The following is a 19,058-nucleotide window of genomic DNA, read 5'->3' as shown; positions in this document are numbered from 1 at the left end:
TGAATAGGCTGATGTTAATCGTAAGGGAGTGTCCCGTACTATTTAATAATTTTAATCAACAATTCAAATGAAAACATAGAAGGCTGGCTTCTCAACTCTGAAGTACTCAAAGCTGGAAGGAGAGCTATTGGATGACAGAATCAAGATTGAAAAATGACCTCAAAGGGCACATGGGTCAAAGTCAACAAGATGAAAAGGGGATAAATGTGAAGCTTGGATTGTAGGCCCAAGGACATAAATCGTACCAGAATAGGACAATAGGAACTTGGTTTGGCAGCATCAAGTGTGAAAAGCGCTTAGAGGATTTAGTCGATTTTAAACTCCAGATGACTCAACAGCCTGAAAGAGCCTTTCAAGAAAAATCTCACGCTTCTTTGAGCTGCATTAATACAACCACAGCATCGCAAAACAGGGAGTCTATAGTCTCTCTCAAATTTGTTCAGTTCATACCACAGAAGGATGTTAAATTAGCATAAGGATGGCTTACTGATCCCCTTCCTGTATTTTAAAACCATCTTTAACAAATGTTAGTTCATCTAACCCTCAAAATGCACCCGAGTACAACTGTTACTGAAAAAAGTCTCTCAAGAGTGAGATTCAATTGGATCGAGATTGTAAATGACTAGAAGGAAAGGCTCAAAACTAACTCATGGGGCATTAGATAAATCACTAGTGTTTAGGAATTGACAAAGCATCAGCAGAGCATGCTGGGGCAATAATCATGCTCGTTTCAGATTTGGAGTCAATCTTGGTGTTAGTTTTCATTCTAAAAATAACATGACCTGGGCCTTTATGTAGTTCTTCCTTGCCCACCTGGATGCAAGGAAACTTATTTTATGAATTATCTAGTGTCTGAAAATCATGAAGAAGTTGGAATCAAGTCTGATAACTCAGAAACAATTGAGACAAAGCCTACAGAGAACATGCCCACATACATATGCACCATAAACATCAACAGTCATTATCCCAAAGGTCTAAAAAGAAACATGAGCTGTCTCTACATATATGCACATTCCTATTCCCCCAAAATGTTTGACTGGTTGAGAATAATAATTTAATTAAAAAACTTCCCCAGTCTTAACACCTTCCCTCCCTCCCCAATGAAATACATTCTGAGGTTAAAGTTTAGGTACTCACCATCTCCTTTAGGGTCGCTGAGGGCAGTGGGAGGAATGACTGATGTTCGATGACTTCCAAACCAGCATTCCTTGGAAAACCGTCTCCGGCACGCATCATGCACCTGAAACGACAAGAGAAGAACAGAGAAAAAAAGGAAGGGGGAGAGAAAAGGATACAATTGATTAGTCTTGAGTTCCAGTTCCAAGATTTGAGTCCCCAGTATTAAAATCTCCCTTTCTGAGATTTGGTGCCATACACATTCCCCCGTCTCAAACTGGACACAGCCTTTCCAACTTCAGCCTGCACTACCCTGAAGGTGGCCTCTGAACTCTGTTCCTTTCAAAGGTAGCTTTCAGAAGATACCCATCATAGGCATTAAGAAGATAGTAGTCCTAGGGCACAATCTTAGTGGCCTACAGAATAGGGAGCTTACTTGCATTTTAAGTGTTAATCCTGTTAATATGCTATTACACTTCAATCCTTAAAACAACTCTGTATGGTAGGGAAGAGATTATTAGATTCATTTTAGAAATGAAGATACCAAAGATCAGAGAGGTGAAGAATCTTGCTCAAGGTCAAATAGCTGGGAAGTGGCAGAGCTGAGATTCTGCTGCCTTCCCCACAAGTGGTCATATTTCCCAAATTTCTGATATTTTTAAGTACCACTTCCTAGACAATTACACAGTTCCTAGAGGACATGAACCTGGCTTGACTACACAAAAGCAATTAAAAGAGAGCCAGAGGACAACCAGAGTCTTCTTTTTTTTCAATTGAGATATAATTGACATGTAACATTATATCAGTTCCAGGTATACAACATAATGATTTGATATTTGTATATATTGCTAAATGATCACCACAATAAGTGTAGTTAATATCTGTCACCATACATAATTACAGTTTTTTCTTATGATGAGAAATTTTAAGGTCTATACTCTTAGCAACTTAAAAATAGGCAAAACAGCATTATTAACTATAGTCACCATGCTGTTCATTATATCCTGATGACTTATTTATTTTAGAACTGGACCACCTTCTTTTGACCACCTTCACATATTTTGCCCATCTCCCCCCTTCCCATATGCATGAGCTCATTTTTTAGATTCCATATATATGTGAGATCATATAGTATTTCTCATTCTCTGACTCATTTTATGTATCATATGCCCTTAAGGTTCATCCACGTTGTTGCAAATGGCAAGATTTCCTTCACTTTTAGGGCTGAATAATATTCCATTGCATATACATCTGCCACATTTTCTTTATCCATTCATCCATCAGTGGACACTTAGGTTGTTCCCATATCTTGACTATTGTAAATGGTGCTGCAGTGAACATGGGGGTGCCCATATGTTTTTGAATTAGTGTTTTCGTTTTTTTCAGATAAATACACAGAAGTTGAATTGCTAGGTCAAATGGTAGTTCTATTTTTAATTTTTAAAGGAAACTCTACTGTTTTCAATAGTGGCTGCACCAATTGACATTCCTACCAGTTGTGCACAAGGTTTCCCTTTTCTTCATATCCTCATCAACATTTATTTCTTCTTTTGATAATAGCTATTCTGACAGGTGTGAGGTGATATCTCATTGTGGTTTTCATTTGCATTTCCCTGATGATCAGTGATGTTGAGTACCTTTTCATGGCCGTCTGTATGTCTTCCTTAGAAAAAGATCTATTAGATCCTCTGCCCATTTTCTAATTGGATTATTTGTTTGTTTGTTTGCTTTTTGCTATTGAGTTGTATGACTTCTTTATATATTTTGGATATTTACCCTTATCATATATATGATTTACAAATATTTTCTCTCATTCAGTTGGTTGTCTTTTCCTTTTGTTGGTGGCACCTTTGCTGTGCAGAAGCTTTGCATTATTTTTTACCAAATTTTTATTTAAATTCTAGTTAGTTAAAATATAGTGTAATATTGGTTTCAGGAGTAGAATTTAGTGATTCAACAATTACATATAACACCCACTGCTCCATCATAACAAGTGCCCACATTTAATACCCATCACCCATTTAACCCATCCTCCACCCACCTCCTTCCATCAACTCTCAGTTTGTTCTCTATCATTAAGAGACTCCTATGGTTTGCCTCCCTATCTTGTTTCTTTTCCCTTACCATATGTTCATCTGTATTGTTTCCTAAATTCCACATATGAGTGAAATCACATGGTGTTTGTCTTTCTCTGACTGGCTTATTTCGCTTAGCATAGTACACTATAGCTCCATCCACATCATGGCAAATGACAAGATTCATTCTTTTTGACAGCTGAGTAATATTTCTTTGTGTGTGTGTGTGTGTGTGTGTGTGTGTGTATAACACTTCTTCTTTCCATTCATCAGTCAATGGACACTTGGGCTCTTTCCATAGTTTGGCTATTGTTGACAATGCCGCTATAAACATGGGGGTGCATGTACCCCTTCAAATCTGTACTTTTGTATCCTGTGGGTAAATACCTGGTAGTGCAATTGCTGGGTTGTAGTGTAGTTCTATTTTTAACCTTTTGAGGAACCTCCATACTGTTTTCCAGAGTGGCTGTACCAGTTTGCATTCCCACCAACAGTGCAAGAGGGCTCCCCTTTCTCAGCATCCTCACCAACACCTATTGTTTCTTGTGTTGTTAATTTTAGCCATTCTGACAGGCGTGAGGTGGTATCTCATCATGGTTTGGATTTGTATTTCCCTAATGATGAGTGATGTTGAGCATCTCTTCATGTGTCTGTTAGCCATCTGTATGTCTTCTTTGGAAAAATGTCTATTCATGTTGTCTGCCCATTTCTTAACAGAATTATTTGTTTTCTGGGGGTTGAGTTTAATAAGATCTTTATACATTTTGGATACTAACCCATTATCAGATATATCACTTGCAAATATCTTCTCCCATTCTGTAGGCTGTCTTTTAATTATGTTGATTGTTTCCTTCACTGTGCAGCTTTTTATCTTGATGAAGTCCCAATAGTTCATTTTTGCTTTTGTTTCCCGTGGCTCTGGCAAAGTGTCTAGCAAGAAGTTGCTATGGCCAAGGTCAAAAAGTTGCTGCCTGTGTTCTCCTATAGGATTTTGATGGTTTCCTGTCTCACATTTAGGTCTTTCATCCATTTTGATTTTATTTTTGTGTATGGTGTAAGTGATCCCGTTTCATTCTTCTGCATGTTGCTGTCTAGTTTTCCCAACACTATTTATTGAAGAGACTGTCTGTTTTCTGTTGGATAGTCCTTACTGATTTGTCAAAGATTAGTTGATCATATAGTTGTGGGTCCATTTCTGGATTCTCTGTTCTGTTCCCTTGATCCATGTGTCTGTTTTTGGGCCAGTACCATACTCTTTTGATGACTATATCTTTGTAATATAGCTTGAAGTTCAGAATCGTGAGGCCTCCAGATTTACTTTTCTTTTTCAAGATTGCTTTGGCTATTTGGGGTCTTTTGTGGTTCTGTACAAATTTTAGGATTTGTTTTAGCTCTGTGAAAAATGCTATTGGTATTTTGATAGAGATTGCATTAAATGTGTAGATTGCTTTGGGTAGTATAGACATTTTACCAATGTTCGTTCTTCTAATCCACGAGCATGGAATGTTTTTTCCATGTCTTTGTGTCCTCTTCAGTTACTTTCATAAGTGTTCTATAGTTTTCAGAGTACTGATCTTTTACCTCTTTGGTTAGGTTTATTCCTAGATATCTTACTATTTTTGGTGCAATTATAAATGGGATCAAATCCTTGGTTTCTTTTTGTGCTACTTTGTTACTGGTGTATAGAAATGCAACGTATTTCTGTACTTTGACTTTATATCCTGCAACTTTGCTGAATTCATGTGGTAGTTCTAGTAATTTTTTGGTGGAGTCATTCAGGTTTTCTATATAGAGTATTATGTCTGCAAATAGTGAAAGTTTGACTTCTTCCTTGCTGATTCAGATGTCTTTTATTTCTTTTTGTTGTCTGATTGCTGAGGCTAAGACTTTCTGTACTGTGTTAAATAGTAATGGTGAGAGTGGACATCCCTGTCTTGTTCCTGGCTGTAGAGATAAAGCTTTCAGTTTTTCACTATTGAGGATGATATTTCTGTGGGTTTTTCCTATAAGGCACTTATGATGTTGAGATATGTTCCATCTATCCCTATTTTACTGAGGGTTTTTATCAAGAATGGATGCTGTATTTTGTCAAATGCTTTTTCTGCATCTATTGAGAGGATCATTTGATTCTTATCCTTTCTTTTATTAATGTGGTGTATCAACTTTGATTTTCAGATATTGAACCACCCCTGTGGCCCAGGAATAAATCCTTCTTGATTATGGTGAATAATTCTTTTAATGTACTGTTGGATTCAATTTACTAGTATCTTTTCTTTCAAGATTTTATTTATTTATTTGACAGAGAGACAGAGAGGAAAGCACAAGTAGGCAGAGCGGCAGACAGAGGGAGAGGGAGAAGCAGGCTCCTGGCTGAGGAGGGAGCCTGATGCGGGGTTTGATCCCAGGAACCTAGGATCATGGACCTGAGCCGAAGGCAGCTGCTTAACCAACTGAGCCACCCAGGTGCCCCTCAATTTACTAGTATCTTGTGAGAATTTTTGCATCCATGTTCATCAGGGATATTGGCCTGTAGTTCTCTTTCTCAATGGGGTCTTTGGTTTTGGAATCAAGGTAATGTTGGCCCCATGGAATGAGTTTGGAAGTTTTCCTTCCTTTTGCATTTTTTGGAACAGTTTGAGAAGACTAGGTATTAACTCTTCTTTAAATGTCTGGTAGAATTCCCCTGGGAAGCCATCTGGCCCCTGGACTTTTGTTTGTTGGGAGATTTTTTTTTTTTTAAGATTTTATTTATTTATTTGAGAGAGAGAGAATGAGAGACAGAGAGCATGAGAGGGAGGAGGGTCAGAGGGAGAAGCAGACTCCCTGCTGAGCAGGGAGCCCAATGCGGGACTTGATCCCGGGACTCCAGGATCATGACCTGAGCCGAAGGCAGTCGCTTAACCAACTGAGCCACCCAGGCGCCCCTGTTGGGAGATTTTCGATGACTGATTCAATTTCTTTGCTGGTTGGGGGTCTATTCAAATTTTCTATTTCATCCTGTTTCAGTTTTGGTAGTTTGTATGTTTGTAGGAATTTGTCCATTTATTCCAGATTGCCCAGTTTGTTGGCACATAATTTTTCATAATATTCTCTCATGATTAATTGGATTTCTGGGGTGTTGGCTGTGGTCTCTCTCATTCATGATTTTATTTATTTGGGTCCTTTCTCCTTGGGATAAGTCTGGCTGGGGGTTTATCAATTTTATTAATTCTTTCACAGAACCAGTGCTTAGTTTCATTGATCTGTTCTAGTTTTTTGTTTCTCTATTGTTTATTTCTGCTCTAATCTTAATTATTTCCATTCTTCTGCTGTCTTTAGGCTTTATTTGCTGTTCCTTTTCTACTTCCTTTAGGTGTGAGGTTAGGTTGTGTATTTGAGACTTTTCTTGCTTCTTGAGACAGGCCCATATTGCAATATACTTCCCTTTTAAGGCTGCCTTTGCTGCATCCCAAAGGTTTTGGACTCTTATGTTTTCATTTTCATTTGCTTCCATGTGTTTTTTAATTTTTTCTTTAATTTCCTGGGTAACCCATTCATTCTTTAGTAGGATGTTCTTTAATCTCCATGTATTTGTGGTCTTTCCAAAATTTTTCTTGTGGTTGACTTCAAGTTTCATAGCATTGTGGTCAGAAAATATGCATGGTATGATTTCCATCTTTTTGTACTTGTTGAGGGCTGATTTGTGACCCAGTGTGTGATCTATTGTAGAGAATATTCCATGGGCACTAAAAAAATATGTATTCTGCTGCTTTAGGATGAATATACCTGTTAAGTCCAACTGGTCCAGTGTGTCATTCGAAGCCATTGTTTCCTTACTGATTTTCTGTTTAGATGATCTGTCCATTGCTATAAGTGGGGTGTTAATGTCCCCTAATATTATTGTATTATTACCTATGAGTTTCTTTATGTTTGTTATTAATTGATTTATATATTTGGGTGCTCCCAAGTTGGGGGCATAAATTCTTATAATTGTTAGATCTTCTTGATGAATAGACCCCTTAATTATGATATAATGCCCTTCTTCATCTCTTGTTACAGTTTGACTTAAAATCTCATTTTTCTGATATAAGTATGGCTATTCCGGCTTTCTTTTGACATCCATTAGCATGATAGATGGTTCTCCATCCCCTCACTTTTGATCTGCAGATGTCTTTAAGTCTAAAATGAGTCTCTTGTAGACAGCATATGGATGGGTCTTGCTTTTTATCCATTCTGATAGCTTATGTCTTTTGATTGGAGCATGTTGTCCATTTACATTCAGAGTGACTATTGATAGATATGGATTTAGTGCCATTGTGTTACCTGTAAAGCTGGTGTTTCTGGTGATGGTCTCTGTTCCTTTCTAGTCTTTGTTGTTTTTGGTCTTTTTTCCCCCTACTCAGAGTCCCCTTTAATATTGCTTGCAGGGCTGGTTTAGTGGTCATGAATTCCTTTATTTTTTGTCTGGGAAACTCTTTATCTCTCCTTCTATTCTGAATGACAGCCTTGCTGGATAAAGTATTCTGGCTCCATATTTTTCCCATTCAGCATGTTGAATATATCCTGCCACTGTCTTCTGGCCTGTCATATTTCTGTGGACAGATCTGCTGTGACCTGATCTGTCTTCCCTTATAGGTTAAGGACTTTTTTCCCTTGCTGCTTTCAGGATTCTTTCCTTGTCTGTGTATTTTGTGAATTTGACTATGATATGTCTTGGTGATGACCGGGTTTTGTTGTATTTAATGGGAGCTCTCTGTGCTTCTTGGATTTCAATGTCTGTTTCCTTTCCCAGTTTAGGGAAGTTTTCAGCTATAATTTGCTCAAATAAACCTGTTCCATTTTCTTTCTCTTCTTCCTGGACTTCTGTGATATGAACATTATGTTTTATTTATTTTATTTTATTTTTTTAAAAGATTTTATTTATTCATTTGAGACAGAGAGATACAGAGAGAGAGCATGAGCAGGGGAGAGGCAGAGGGAGAGGGAGAAGCAGACTCCCCGCTGGGCCAGGAGCCCAACGTGGAGCTCGATCCCAGTATCCCAGGATCATGACCTGAGCTGAAGGCAGACGCCTAACCATCTAAGCCACCCAGGCGCCCCTGAACATTATTATGTTTTAAGGAGACACTGAGTTCCCTAGTCTACATTCGTGATCTAATACCTTTTTTCCCTCTTTTTTCAGCTTTGTTATTTTCTATAATTTTATCTTCTATATCACTGATTTGTCCCTCTGCTTCGTCCATCCTCATTGTCATTGTATCCAGTCAGTTTTGCATCTCAGTTATAGCATTATTTATTTCGGCCTAACTAGTTTTTAGTTCTTTTATCTCTGCAGTAGGGGATTCTCTAGTTTCTTCCATACTTTTCTCAAGCCCAGCTAGTATCCTTATGATTATTGTTTTAAATCCTAGTTCAGACATCTTATTTGTATCTGTATTGATTAAATTCCTGGCCATGACTTCTTCCTGTTCTTTCTTTTGGGGTGAATTCCTCCATCTTGTCATTTTGTCTGGGTCACTGTTTTTGTTGGGAAAGCCTGTTATATTCCTGCTCTAGAGAGTAATGGCTATATTAAGAAGAGGTCCAAGGAAAAAAAAAGGAAGCTAGATCTTAGGTATGTTTTGGTTTGCTTGTTAAAGGAAGCTAGATTCAAAAAAAAAAGGAAGCTAGATCCTATTTCCCATAGAGCTGCAGCTGTGCAGCACTCTATGACCAGTGGACTTGGTGCATGTGAGGAGTTTATGCTGGTCTTCTGGGGGTGGGGCCTGCTGCACTGAATCTCAGGCCGACTTGCCCTAGCTGAGATGTACCTGCAGGGTGCAGGGGGGCAGGGCTTGTTGTAAGTGGCTCCAGCCTCCACTAGGTGGTGCTGTTTTATTCACTGAGGTTGGTCAGTGCTAATGGCCAGGGGGGAAATGGCCTTGCCCTGCTCTCTCCTACCTGGAGTGGGAAGTTTTGCACCCATCACTCTTCAGGAAGCCCTCACAGAAGAGCAAACAACCACCCCTCTTGTGTCCCCCACTTCCGCCAGATCCCTGCCTTCACCCTGTCTGCATCAAGGCTGTCTGCCTGCCAGGTGGCACAGTACTCCTGTGTTTTATCTCAGGCATTCAGCTGGATTTCAAATCTCCAAATTTTAGAGATCTGTGTACTGATCCTCTGGGGGGAAGGTCTTAATGTGCTATGGCCAGTGCCATTTTGTCTAGGAAATTAGTTCTGAACCTGCGCAGTGGTTTGGAGTTTATGGTAAAGCACAGCCAAAGATTGCTGCCTTCAACTGGTGTCTCTGTTCCTATGCTAGTGAATGGAGCAGCTCAATGGTGTCTGCTGGATCTTTTGTCCCCAGAGAGGCCATGCCACCTCTCCTAAATTCACTCCAAGCAGGGGAACTGTTTCTCCCTGTGTGACCCAGGGGATCCTCGGACTATGCTGCCCACTCCCTGATCCCTTTTCTTTTCTTTTCTTCTTTTTTTAAAGATTTTATTTATTTATTTGAGAGAGAGAAAGAGAGAGAGAGAGAGAGAGAGAGAGCACATGAGAGGGGGGAGGGTCAGAGGGAGAAGCAGACTCCCGCTGAGCAGGGAGCCTGATGCAGGACTCGATCCCGGGACTCCAGGATCATGACCTGAGCCGAAGGCAGTTGCTCAACCAACTGAGCCACCCAGGTGCCCTCCCCCTGCCCTTTTCTTGTGCAAACCCCTGCACATGCTTTCACTCTTTCTCTCTGTCTTTCTCGCTCCCCTCTCTGTGATCAGGGCTCCCTCCCCTTTACAGCACCTGCAGTTCCTTTCTTCCCCAAATCAGTTCTCCACAGCTCCTACCTTCCATGATGTGTTCATTTTGCTACCTCTACTTGTGCAGTTTTGCTCTCTCAGTCCTCAGGTTGATTTCTTGGGTGTTCAAACTGATTTGATATTTATCTAGTTGTGTTTGAGGGACGGGGCAAGCTTAGGATCCCCCTACTCCTCCATCATCATAACTCCTCTGCAGAAGTTTTTTAGTAATTTCACTTGTTTATTTTTTCCATTGTTGTCTTTACTTTTGGTGTCAAATCCAAAAAACCATGGCACGTCTGATATCAAGGAGCTTACCACCTGTGTTTTCTTTTAGGAGTTTTATGGTTTCAGGTCTTACATTCAAGTCTTGAATCCATTTGAGTAATTTTTTGTGAGTGGTATAAGACAGTGGTCCAGTTTCATTCTTTTTTGCATGTGGATGTCCACTTTTTCTAGCACCATTTATTGAAGAGACTCCTTTCCCCATTGAATATTCTTGGCTCCTTTGCCATCAATTGACCAGATATGCATGGGTTTATTTCTGTGCTCTCTCTTTTGTTCCATTGATCTATGTGCCTGTCTTTATGCTAATACCACACTGTTTTTACTACTATGACTTTGTAATATAGTTTTTTTAAAAGAATTTTTATTTATTTATTTGACAGAGAGAAAGAGAGAGGGAACACAAGCAGGAGGAGTAGCAAGTAGAGGGAGAGGGAGAAGCAGGCTTCCCACTGAGCAAGGAGCCAGATGTGCGGTTCGATCCCAGGGTCCTGGGATCATGACCTGAGCCGAAGGCAGTTGCTTAACCCAACTGAGCCACCCAGGCACCCCTGTAATATAGTTTTAAATCATGGAGTATGATGTCTCCTGCTTTGTTCTTCTTTCTCAGGATTGTGTTGGTTATTTGGGGTCTATTGTGGTTCCATACAAATTTTGGGATTGTTCTATTTCTGTGAAAAATCCCATTGGACTTTTAAAAAAATTTTTATTTATTTATTTATTTATTTATTTATTTATTTATTTATTTATTTAGAGAGTGCATGTGAGCATGCTTGTGCATGACTTTGGGGGAGCGGCAGAGGAAGAGGGAGAGAAAGAAAATCCCAAGCAGATTCCACACTGAGTATGGAGCCTGATATGGCGCTCAATCTCATGACCCTGAGATTATGACCTGAGCTGAAATCAAGAGTCAGATGCTTAACTGACTGAGCCACCCAGGTATGCCCCATTGGAATTTTGATAAGGATTGCATTGAATCTGTAGCTTGCATTGGGCAGTATAGACATTTTAACAATATTAATTCTTCCAATCTATGAACACAGAATATTTTTCCATTTATTTGTGTCTTATTTAATTTCTTTCATCAAAGCTTGTAGTTTTCAGAGTATAGGTCTTTCATCTCCTTGGGTAAATTTATTCCTAGGTATTTTATTCTTTTTGATGCAATTATAAATGACATTGTTTTCTTAATTTCTCTTTCTGATAGTTTATGTATATAAACATGCAACAGATTTTTATATATTAATTTTGAATCTTTCAATTTTACTGAATTTATTAGTTCTAACAGTTTTTTTGTAAACTTTTTAGGGTTTTTTATGTATAATATGTCATCTGCAAATAGTGACAGTTTTACTTCTTCCTTTATGATTTGGACACTTTAAAGAATTTATTTTTGAAGTATTATTGACATACAATGTTATATTAGTTTCAGGTGTACAACATATTGATCCAACAATTCTATACATTACTCAGTGCTCACCATGATTAGAGTAGTCACCATACAATGTTACTACAATATTATTGACTCTATTCCCTATGCTGTACTTTTCAACTCTGAATTATTTATTTTATAACTGGGTGACTTTTCTTTTCTTTTTTTCCCCCCTAGGACTTCTAATACTATGTTGAATAAAAGTAGGGAGAGTGGGCATCCTTGTCTTGTTCCTGATCTTAGAGAAAAAGCTGATAACTTTTCACCATTGAGTACGATGTTAGCTATGGGCTTGTCAAATATGGCCTTTATTATGTTGAAGTATATTTTCTCTATACCCACTTTGTTGAGAGTTCTTATCATAAATAGATGTCAAATCCTGTCAAGTGATTTTCTGCATCTATTGAAATGATCATATAATTTTCAATCTTCATTTTGTTAATGTGGTGTATCATATCAATTGGTTTGTGCATGTTGAGCCAGGCTTGCACCCCTGGAATAAATCCCACTTGATTACAGTGTATGATCCTTTTAATGTACTGTTGAATTTGGCTTGTTAATATTTTGTTTACAATTTTTGCATCTATGTTCATCAGAGATATTAGCCTGTAATTTTTTTCTTGTGACATCCTTGTCTGGTCTTGGTATCAGGGTAATATTGGCCTCATAGAAGGAGTTTGAAAGTGTTCCTTCTTCTTCTATTTTTTGAAAGAGTTTGAGAAGGATTGGTATTATTTTTTAATGTTTGATAGAATTTACTAGTGAATGTGTCTGGTCCTGGACATTTGTTTGTTGGGAGGTTTTTGTTTTAAGATTTATTTATTTATTTGAGAGAGAGAGGAGAACACAAGTAGGAGGAATGGCAGAGAGAGAAGGAGAAGCAGACTCCCTGCTGAGAAGGGGTCCAAAGCAGGGCTCAATCCCTGGACCCTGGGATCATGAGCTGAGCCGAAGGCAGACACCCAACAGACTGAGCCACCCAGGCGCCCCTACTAGTCTCCCTACTAGTAATATGTCTGCTCAGATTTTCTATTTCTTTATGATTCAGTCTTTGTCATTTTATGTTTCTAGTAATTTATCCATTTCTTCTAGGTTTCCAATTTGTTTGTGTATAATTGTTCATGGTACTCCCTTATGATTCTTTGTATTTCTGTGCTGTCAGTTGTAATATCTCCTCATTCATTTCTGATTTTATTTATTTGAGACTTCTCTTTGTTTTCAGGTTGAGTGTAGGTAAAGGTTTGTCAGTTTTGTTTATCTTTTAAAAGAATCACCTCTCAGCTTCATTGATCTATTGTCTTTTTAGTCTCAATTGAATTTATTGCTGCTCTAATCTTAGTTATTTCCTTACTTTTACTAACTTTGGGCTTCACTTGTTCTTATTCTATTTCTTTGAAGTGTAAATTTAGGTTGTTCATTTGAGATTTTCTTATTTCTTCAGGTTTTTTTTATTATGTTCAATTAGCCAACATATATTACATCATTAGTTTTTGATGTAGTGTTCAACGATTTTTTTGATGTAGTATTCAACGATTCATTAGTTGCATATAACACCCAGTGCTCATCACAACACGTGCCTTCCTTCAGGTTTTTATCACTATGAACCTTCCTCCTAGAACTGCTTTTGCTGTGTCCCTTAAGTTTTTTTCTTTTTTAAATTAAAATATAATTAACATACAATGTTATATTAGTTTTGGGTGTAAAATATAATGATTCAACAATTCTATACATTACTTGGTGCTCATTAGGAAAAGTATACTCTTAATTGCCTCCACCTATTTCACCCATACCCCCACCCACCTCTGCTCTGGCAACCACTCGTTTGTTCTCTGTATTTAAGAGTCTGTCACTTTTTTGTTTGTTTGTTCATTTGCTCTGTTTCTTAAATTCCACGTATGGTGAAATCACATGGTATTTATCTTTCTCTGTCTGACTTACTTTTTTAAAAATAGGCTCCTTACCCAGCGTGGAGCCCAACACGGGGCTTGAACTCCCAACTCTGAGATCAAGACCTGAGCTGAGATCCAGAATTGGACACTTAACTGACTGAGTCACCCAGTCGCCCCTGTCTGATATATTTTATTTAATGTTATACCCTCTAGATTCATCCATGTTGTTGCAAATGGCAAGATTTCATTATTTTTTATGATATTTACATCTATCATCTATCATCTATCTATCATCTATCTATCAATCTATCTATCTATCTATCTATCATCATCTATCATCATCATCTATATATCTATCATCTATCATCTCTCTATCTATCATCTATCTATCATCTCTCTATCCATCTATCATCTATCTATATTTGCATCCCTTGAATAAGTGACACTTGATTATGGTGAATGATTTTTTTACAGTATTCTTAGATTCAGTTTGATAATATTTTGTGGGGGGTTTTTGTATCTGTGTTCATCAGGGATATTGGCCTGTAGTTTTTTTTTAAAGGTCTTTATCTAGTTTTGGTAATGAAGGTAATACTGGCCTCATAGAATGAATTTGAAAGCTTTACATCTTCTTCTGTTTTTTGGAATAGTTTGAGAAGAATAGGTTTTAACTCTTCTGTAAATGTTTGGTAGAATTCATCTGTGAAGCCAGCTAGTCCTGAACTTTTGTTTGTTAGGAGTTTTTTGATTACTGATTCAATTTCATTGCTAGTACTTGGTCTGTCCAAATTTTTTATTTCTTCTTGATTCAGTTTTGGAAGGTTATATGTTTCTAGGAATTTATCCATTTCTTCTAGGTTATCCAATTTATTGGCATATGATTCTTCATAATATCCTCATTAAAAAAACCCCCAAAAATATTCTCTTATAATCCTTTGTATTTCTATGGTGTTGTTTATTATTTCTCCTCTTTCATCTCTGATTTTATTTATTTAAGTCCCCTCTTTTTCTTGATGGTCTGGCTAAAGAGTTATCATTTTTGTTCATTATTTTAAAAAAATCTCCTGGTTTCATTGACCTCTTCCATTGTTTTTTAGTCTCTATTTCATTTATTTCTGCTCCAATCTTTATTATTTCCTTCCTTCTACTGGCTCACAGCTTTGCTTGTTCTTTTTCTAGCTCCTTTAGCTGTAAAGTTAGGTTGTTTATTTGAGGTTTTTTTTTTTTTTTTTTTTTTTGAGGAAAGCCTGTATTGCTATAATCTTCCCTCTTGGAACAACTTCTGCTGCATCAAAGATTTTGGGCCATTTTGCTTTCATTTTTATTTGTCTCCATGTATTTTGTGATTTCCTCTTTGATTTCTTCATTGACCCTTCATTGTTCAGTAGCAGGTTATTTAGCCTCCGTGTATTTGTGTTCTTTCCACATTTTTTCTTGTGATTTTTTTGTGACTTCATACCATTGTGGTTGGAAGGCATATATAATATGGTTTCAATCTTTTTGAGTTTATTAAGACTTGTTTTGTAGTCTCACATGTGATCTATTCTGGAGAATGTTCCATGTGCACTTGAAAAGAATGTATACATATTCTGCTGTTTTTGGATGGAATGTTCTAAATATATCTATTAGATCCATCTGGTCCAATGTGTCATTCAAAGCCACTATTTCTTTGTTTATATTTTGTCTGGATGATGTATCCATTGATATAAGTGGGGTGTTAAAGTCCACTACTATTATTTTATCACTGTCAATTTCTTCCTTTATGTCTGTTAATGGTGACACACCATGTATTTAGGTGCTCCCATGTTAGGTGCACAAATATTTATAATTGTTGTATCCTCTTGTAGGTTTTTTTTTCCTTTCTTATTATGTAGTGTCCTTCTTTGTCTCTTGTTAGTCTTTGTTTTAATGTCTATTTCGTCTGACATAAGTATTACTACCCCAGCTTTCTTTTTGCTTCCATTTGCATGATAAATGTTTTCCCATCCCTTCACTTCCAATTTGCGTGTCATTAGGTCTGAAGTGAACCTCTTGTAGGCAACATACAGATTGGTCTTACTTTCTTATCCATTCAGTCCCTCTATGCCTTAAATAAAGCATTTAGTTCATTTATATTAAAAGTAATTATTGCGCCTGGGTGGCTCAGTCATTAAGCATCTGCCTTCGGCTCAGGTCATGATCCCAGGGTCCTGGGATTGAGCCCTGCATTGGGCTCCCTGCTCCACAGGAAGCCTGCTTCTCCCTCTCCTGCTCCCCCTGCTTGTGTTCCCTCTCTTGCTGTGTCTCTCTCTGTCAGGTAAATAAATAAAAAATCTTTAAAAAAATGTTAAAAGTGATTATTGATAGGTATGTACTTATTGCCCTTTGTCACTTATTTTATGTTTTTTTTTTTTTTTTTTAGTTTTTGTAGTTCTTCTCTGTTCCTTTTTTTCTTGCTCTTGTGCCTTGTGTTTTGATGGCTTTGTTTAGTAATATGCTTGGATTCCTTTGTCTTTATTTCTTGTGTATCTATTACAGATTTTTGATTTGTGGTTAGCATTAGGTTTGTATGTAACATCTTATGCACATAGCAGTCTATATTAAGTTGATAGTTGTTTAAGTTTCAACTCATTTAAAGCACTAAGTTTTTACTCTTCCCTTCACATGCTTTAGGTTTGTCATACTCTACATCCTTTTATTTTGTGAATCCCTTGATTGATTTTTATAGAAATAATTGATTTTACTGTTTTTGTGCTTTAACTTCCATACTGGTTCTCTAAGTGATTAAACTACTACTCATTATATGCTTGCAGTTACCTGTGAAATTTTTTCTTTGGGCTGATTTTGTTGGGGGCTGTCTGTGCTGCCCAGATCTGGATCTTTATTTCCTTCCCCAGATTAGGGAAGTTTTCAGCTATTATTTCTTCAAATACATTTTCTGCCTCCTCTCCATTCCTTCTGGGATCCCTACAATGTGAATGTTATTATGCTTGATGATGTCACTGAGTTCCTTTAACCTATTCTCATTTATTATAATTTTTTTTTGTTTTTGTTCTTTAGCTTGGTTGCTTTCAATTACCCTGTCTTCCAGGTTGCTGATCTGTTCTTCTGTCTCCTCTAATCTATTATTGATTCCTTCTAATTTATTTTTAATTTCAATTATTGGGTTCTTCATCTGTGATTGGTTCTTTTTTATATTTTCTATAAAAATTTGCTGAAGGACTCATTGAGATCTTCCAGTCTTTTCTCAAGTCCAGTAAATATCTTTATGACAATTACTTTGTATTCTTTATCAGGCATATTGATTATCTTTGTTTCATTTAACTCTTTTGCTGTGGTTTTTTTCCTGTTCTTTCATTTGGGACATATTCCTCTGTCTCCTCATTTTGTCTAACTCTTTGTGCTTGTTTCTATTAGATAAGTTAGTTACATCTCCTGATCTTCAAAGTAGTGGCTCTATGGAGAAATCTTGTGGTGCTCTGTAGCACAGTGTCTCTTGTTCACCAGAACCAGGCACTTGAGTGGTGCCTCCTATGTGGGTTGTGCTTGCCTTTCTTCTGTGGCTGAGCCTTGTTTGCCTTCAGTCCAGTTGGTGCAATGGTCCGCTTTGCCTGTTGTCGGCATACTAGGCAGGCTTTTGTCCCTGTGCTCTTAAGAAGCCAGTATGGGGGGGGGAAGATGGTGGAGGAATAGGGGACCCTATACCAACTGGTGCCTGGAATTGAGCTGGATATTCACCAGACCACTCTGAACACCCACAAAATCAGCCTGAGATGTAAGAAGATAGATCTGGATCTCTAAAAACAGAATATCACAGGTAGTTGGTTTCGAGGTATGAAGCAGGGAGCCATGATTCCGTGAGCAGATATTGGAGGATAAACAGAAGGGGGAGGGAGGCAGCCTTCGGAATCCTACACCGCTAATGAGCTATAGCCTCCTGCGCTGGGGACGGGGCACAGACTCGCAGACCGGTGGCGGTGGGGAAAGGACTTTAGGGCAGCCCCCCAGACGGAAACTGGAGTGGCAGGGCCACGCATGTGAACTGGGGGTAGCTGGTAGTTTTAGAAGCATAAAGGGCAGAGATGTGCCCCGACCTGGAAGTGAAGACTGGGAGTGCTGCTCAGAGGCACACAACCCAGGATGCCACAGTTTATAGCAGCACAGACAGAAATGGAGATAATGTGGCCTGGAGAGCTCACTGAAGAACAGACTGCAATCTCTCTGCTCTGAGGCAGAGGGTTAGAAACGCTCTCTTCTGCTCTGACTCTTGGAAGAGATGTGGAAAGCCACCAGGTAAAGCTGCCAGAGAATAAAAGCACCCCAAAACCTGTTTTCACTGAGCCCACCCCCTGCCACAGGGGTCAGGGCAACTCTGCCCAAACAGGGTTGCCTGAGTAACAGCACAGCAGGCCCCTCCTGCAGAAGACAGGCTGGGAAAACAAGAGGACAGCAACCATAAAGTCCCTAGAAAACAGGTGCATCTTGCTTGGGTTGTGGTCAATAATTTGGACTCTATACATTCCCTCAACCACCTCTCAACAGAATGACTAGGAGGAAGAACCCCCAAAATAGGAAAGACTCCGAGACAATGACTTATGCCACAGATTTACAAATGGATTCAGATATAACCAAGATATCAGAGTTGGAATTCAGGCTAGCAATTGTGAAGATAATAGCTAGAATGGAGAAATCAATTAATGGCAACATAAAGTCTCTAAGGGCAGAAATGAAAGCTGAATTGGCAGAACTAAAAAATGCTATCAGTGAGATCCAATCTAATCTAGATAATCGAACACCTAGGGTAAGCAAGGCAGAAGAATGAATTAGTGACCTAGAAGATCAATTAATAGACAAAAAGAGAAAAGAGCAGGCCAGGGGAAAACCAACTCAGAATCCATGAAAATAGAATCAGAGAAATAAGTGACACCATGAAACATTCCAATGTCAGAATTATTGGAATCCCTGAGGGGGTGGAGAGAGAGAGAGGACTAGAAGATATATTTGAGCAAATCGTAGCTGAGAACTTCCCTAATTTGGGGAATGAAACAAACATTCGTGTCCTAGAGGCAGAGAGGACCCCTCGCAACATCAAGGAAAACAGGCCAACTCCCTGGCATGTAATAGTAAAACTCGCAAATCTTAGAACCAAGGAAACCATCTTAAGGGCAGTTAGGGGGAAGAGATTCCTTACATACAGAGGGAGGAACATCAGAATAACGTCAGACCTATCCACAGAGACCTGGCAAGCCAGAAAGCCCTGTCAAGACATATTCAGGGTACCAAATGAGAAGAACATGCAGCCAAGAATACTTTATCCAGCAAGGCTGTCATTTAGAATGGATGGAGGGATGCAGAGCTTCCAAGACCAGCAGAAACTGAAAGAATATGTGACCACTAAGCCGGCCTTGCAAGAAATATAAAGAAGTGTTCTATAACAGGAGAAAGACCCCAAGAGTGATATACAACAGAAATTTACAGGGACAATCTATAAAAACAACGTCTTCACAGGCAACATGATGACAATTAATTC

General features: G+C 38.4%; 1 protein-coding gene across 1 annotated transcript in view; it reads right to left on the bottom strand.

The window, feature by feature from the left end:
• Positions 1–19,058, bottom strand: part of DGKK (diacylglycerol kinase kappa) — a 138,705-nt gene that overhangs the window by 48,044 nt on the left and 71,603 nt on the right. Inside the window, exon 8 of the mRNA XM_081808868.1 lies at positions 1,138–1,240. Coding sequence (XP_081664994.1) covers positions 1,138–1,240 — 103 coding nt within the window. The remainder of the gene's footprint in view (positions 1–1,137; positions 1,241–19,058) is intronic.

This window comes from Leptonychotes weddellii, chromosome X, assembly GCF_054177405.1.
Source record: "Leptonychotes weddellii isolate Sample4059 chromosome X, ASM5417740v2, whole genome shotgun sequence".
NCBI lineage: Eukaryota > Metazoa > Chordata > Mammalia > Carnivora > Phocidae > Leptonychotes > Leptonychotes weddellii.
The sequence above is the reverse complement of the archived record's forward strand: the minus strand, read 5'-3'. Positions and strand labels throughout refer to the sequence as shown.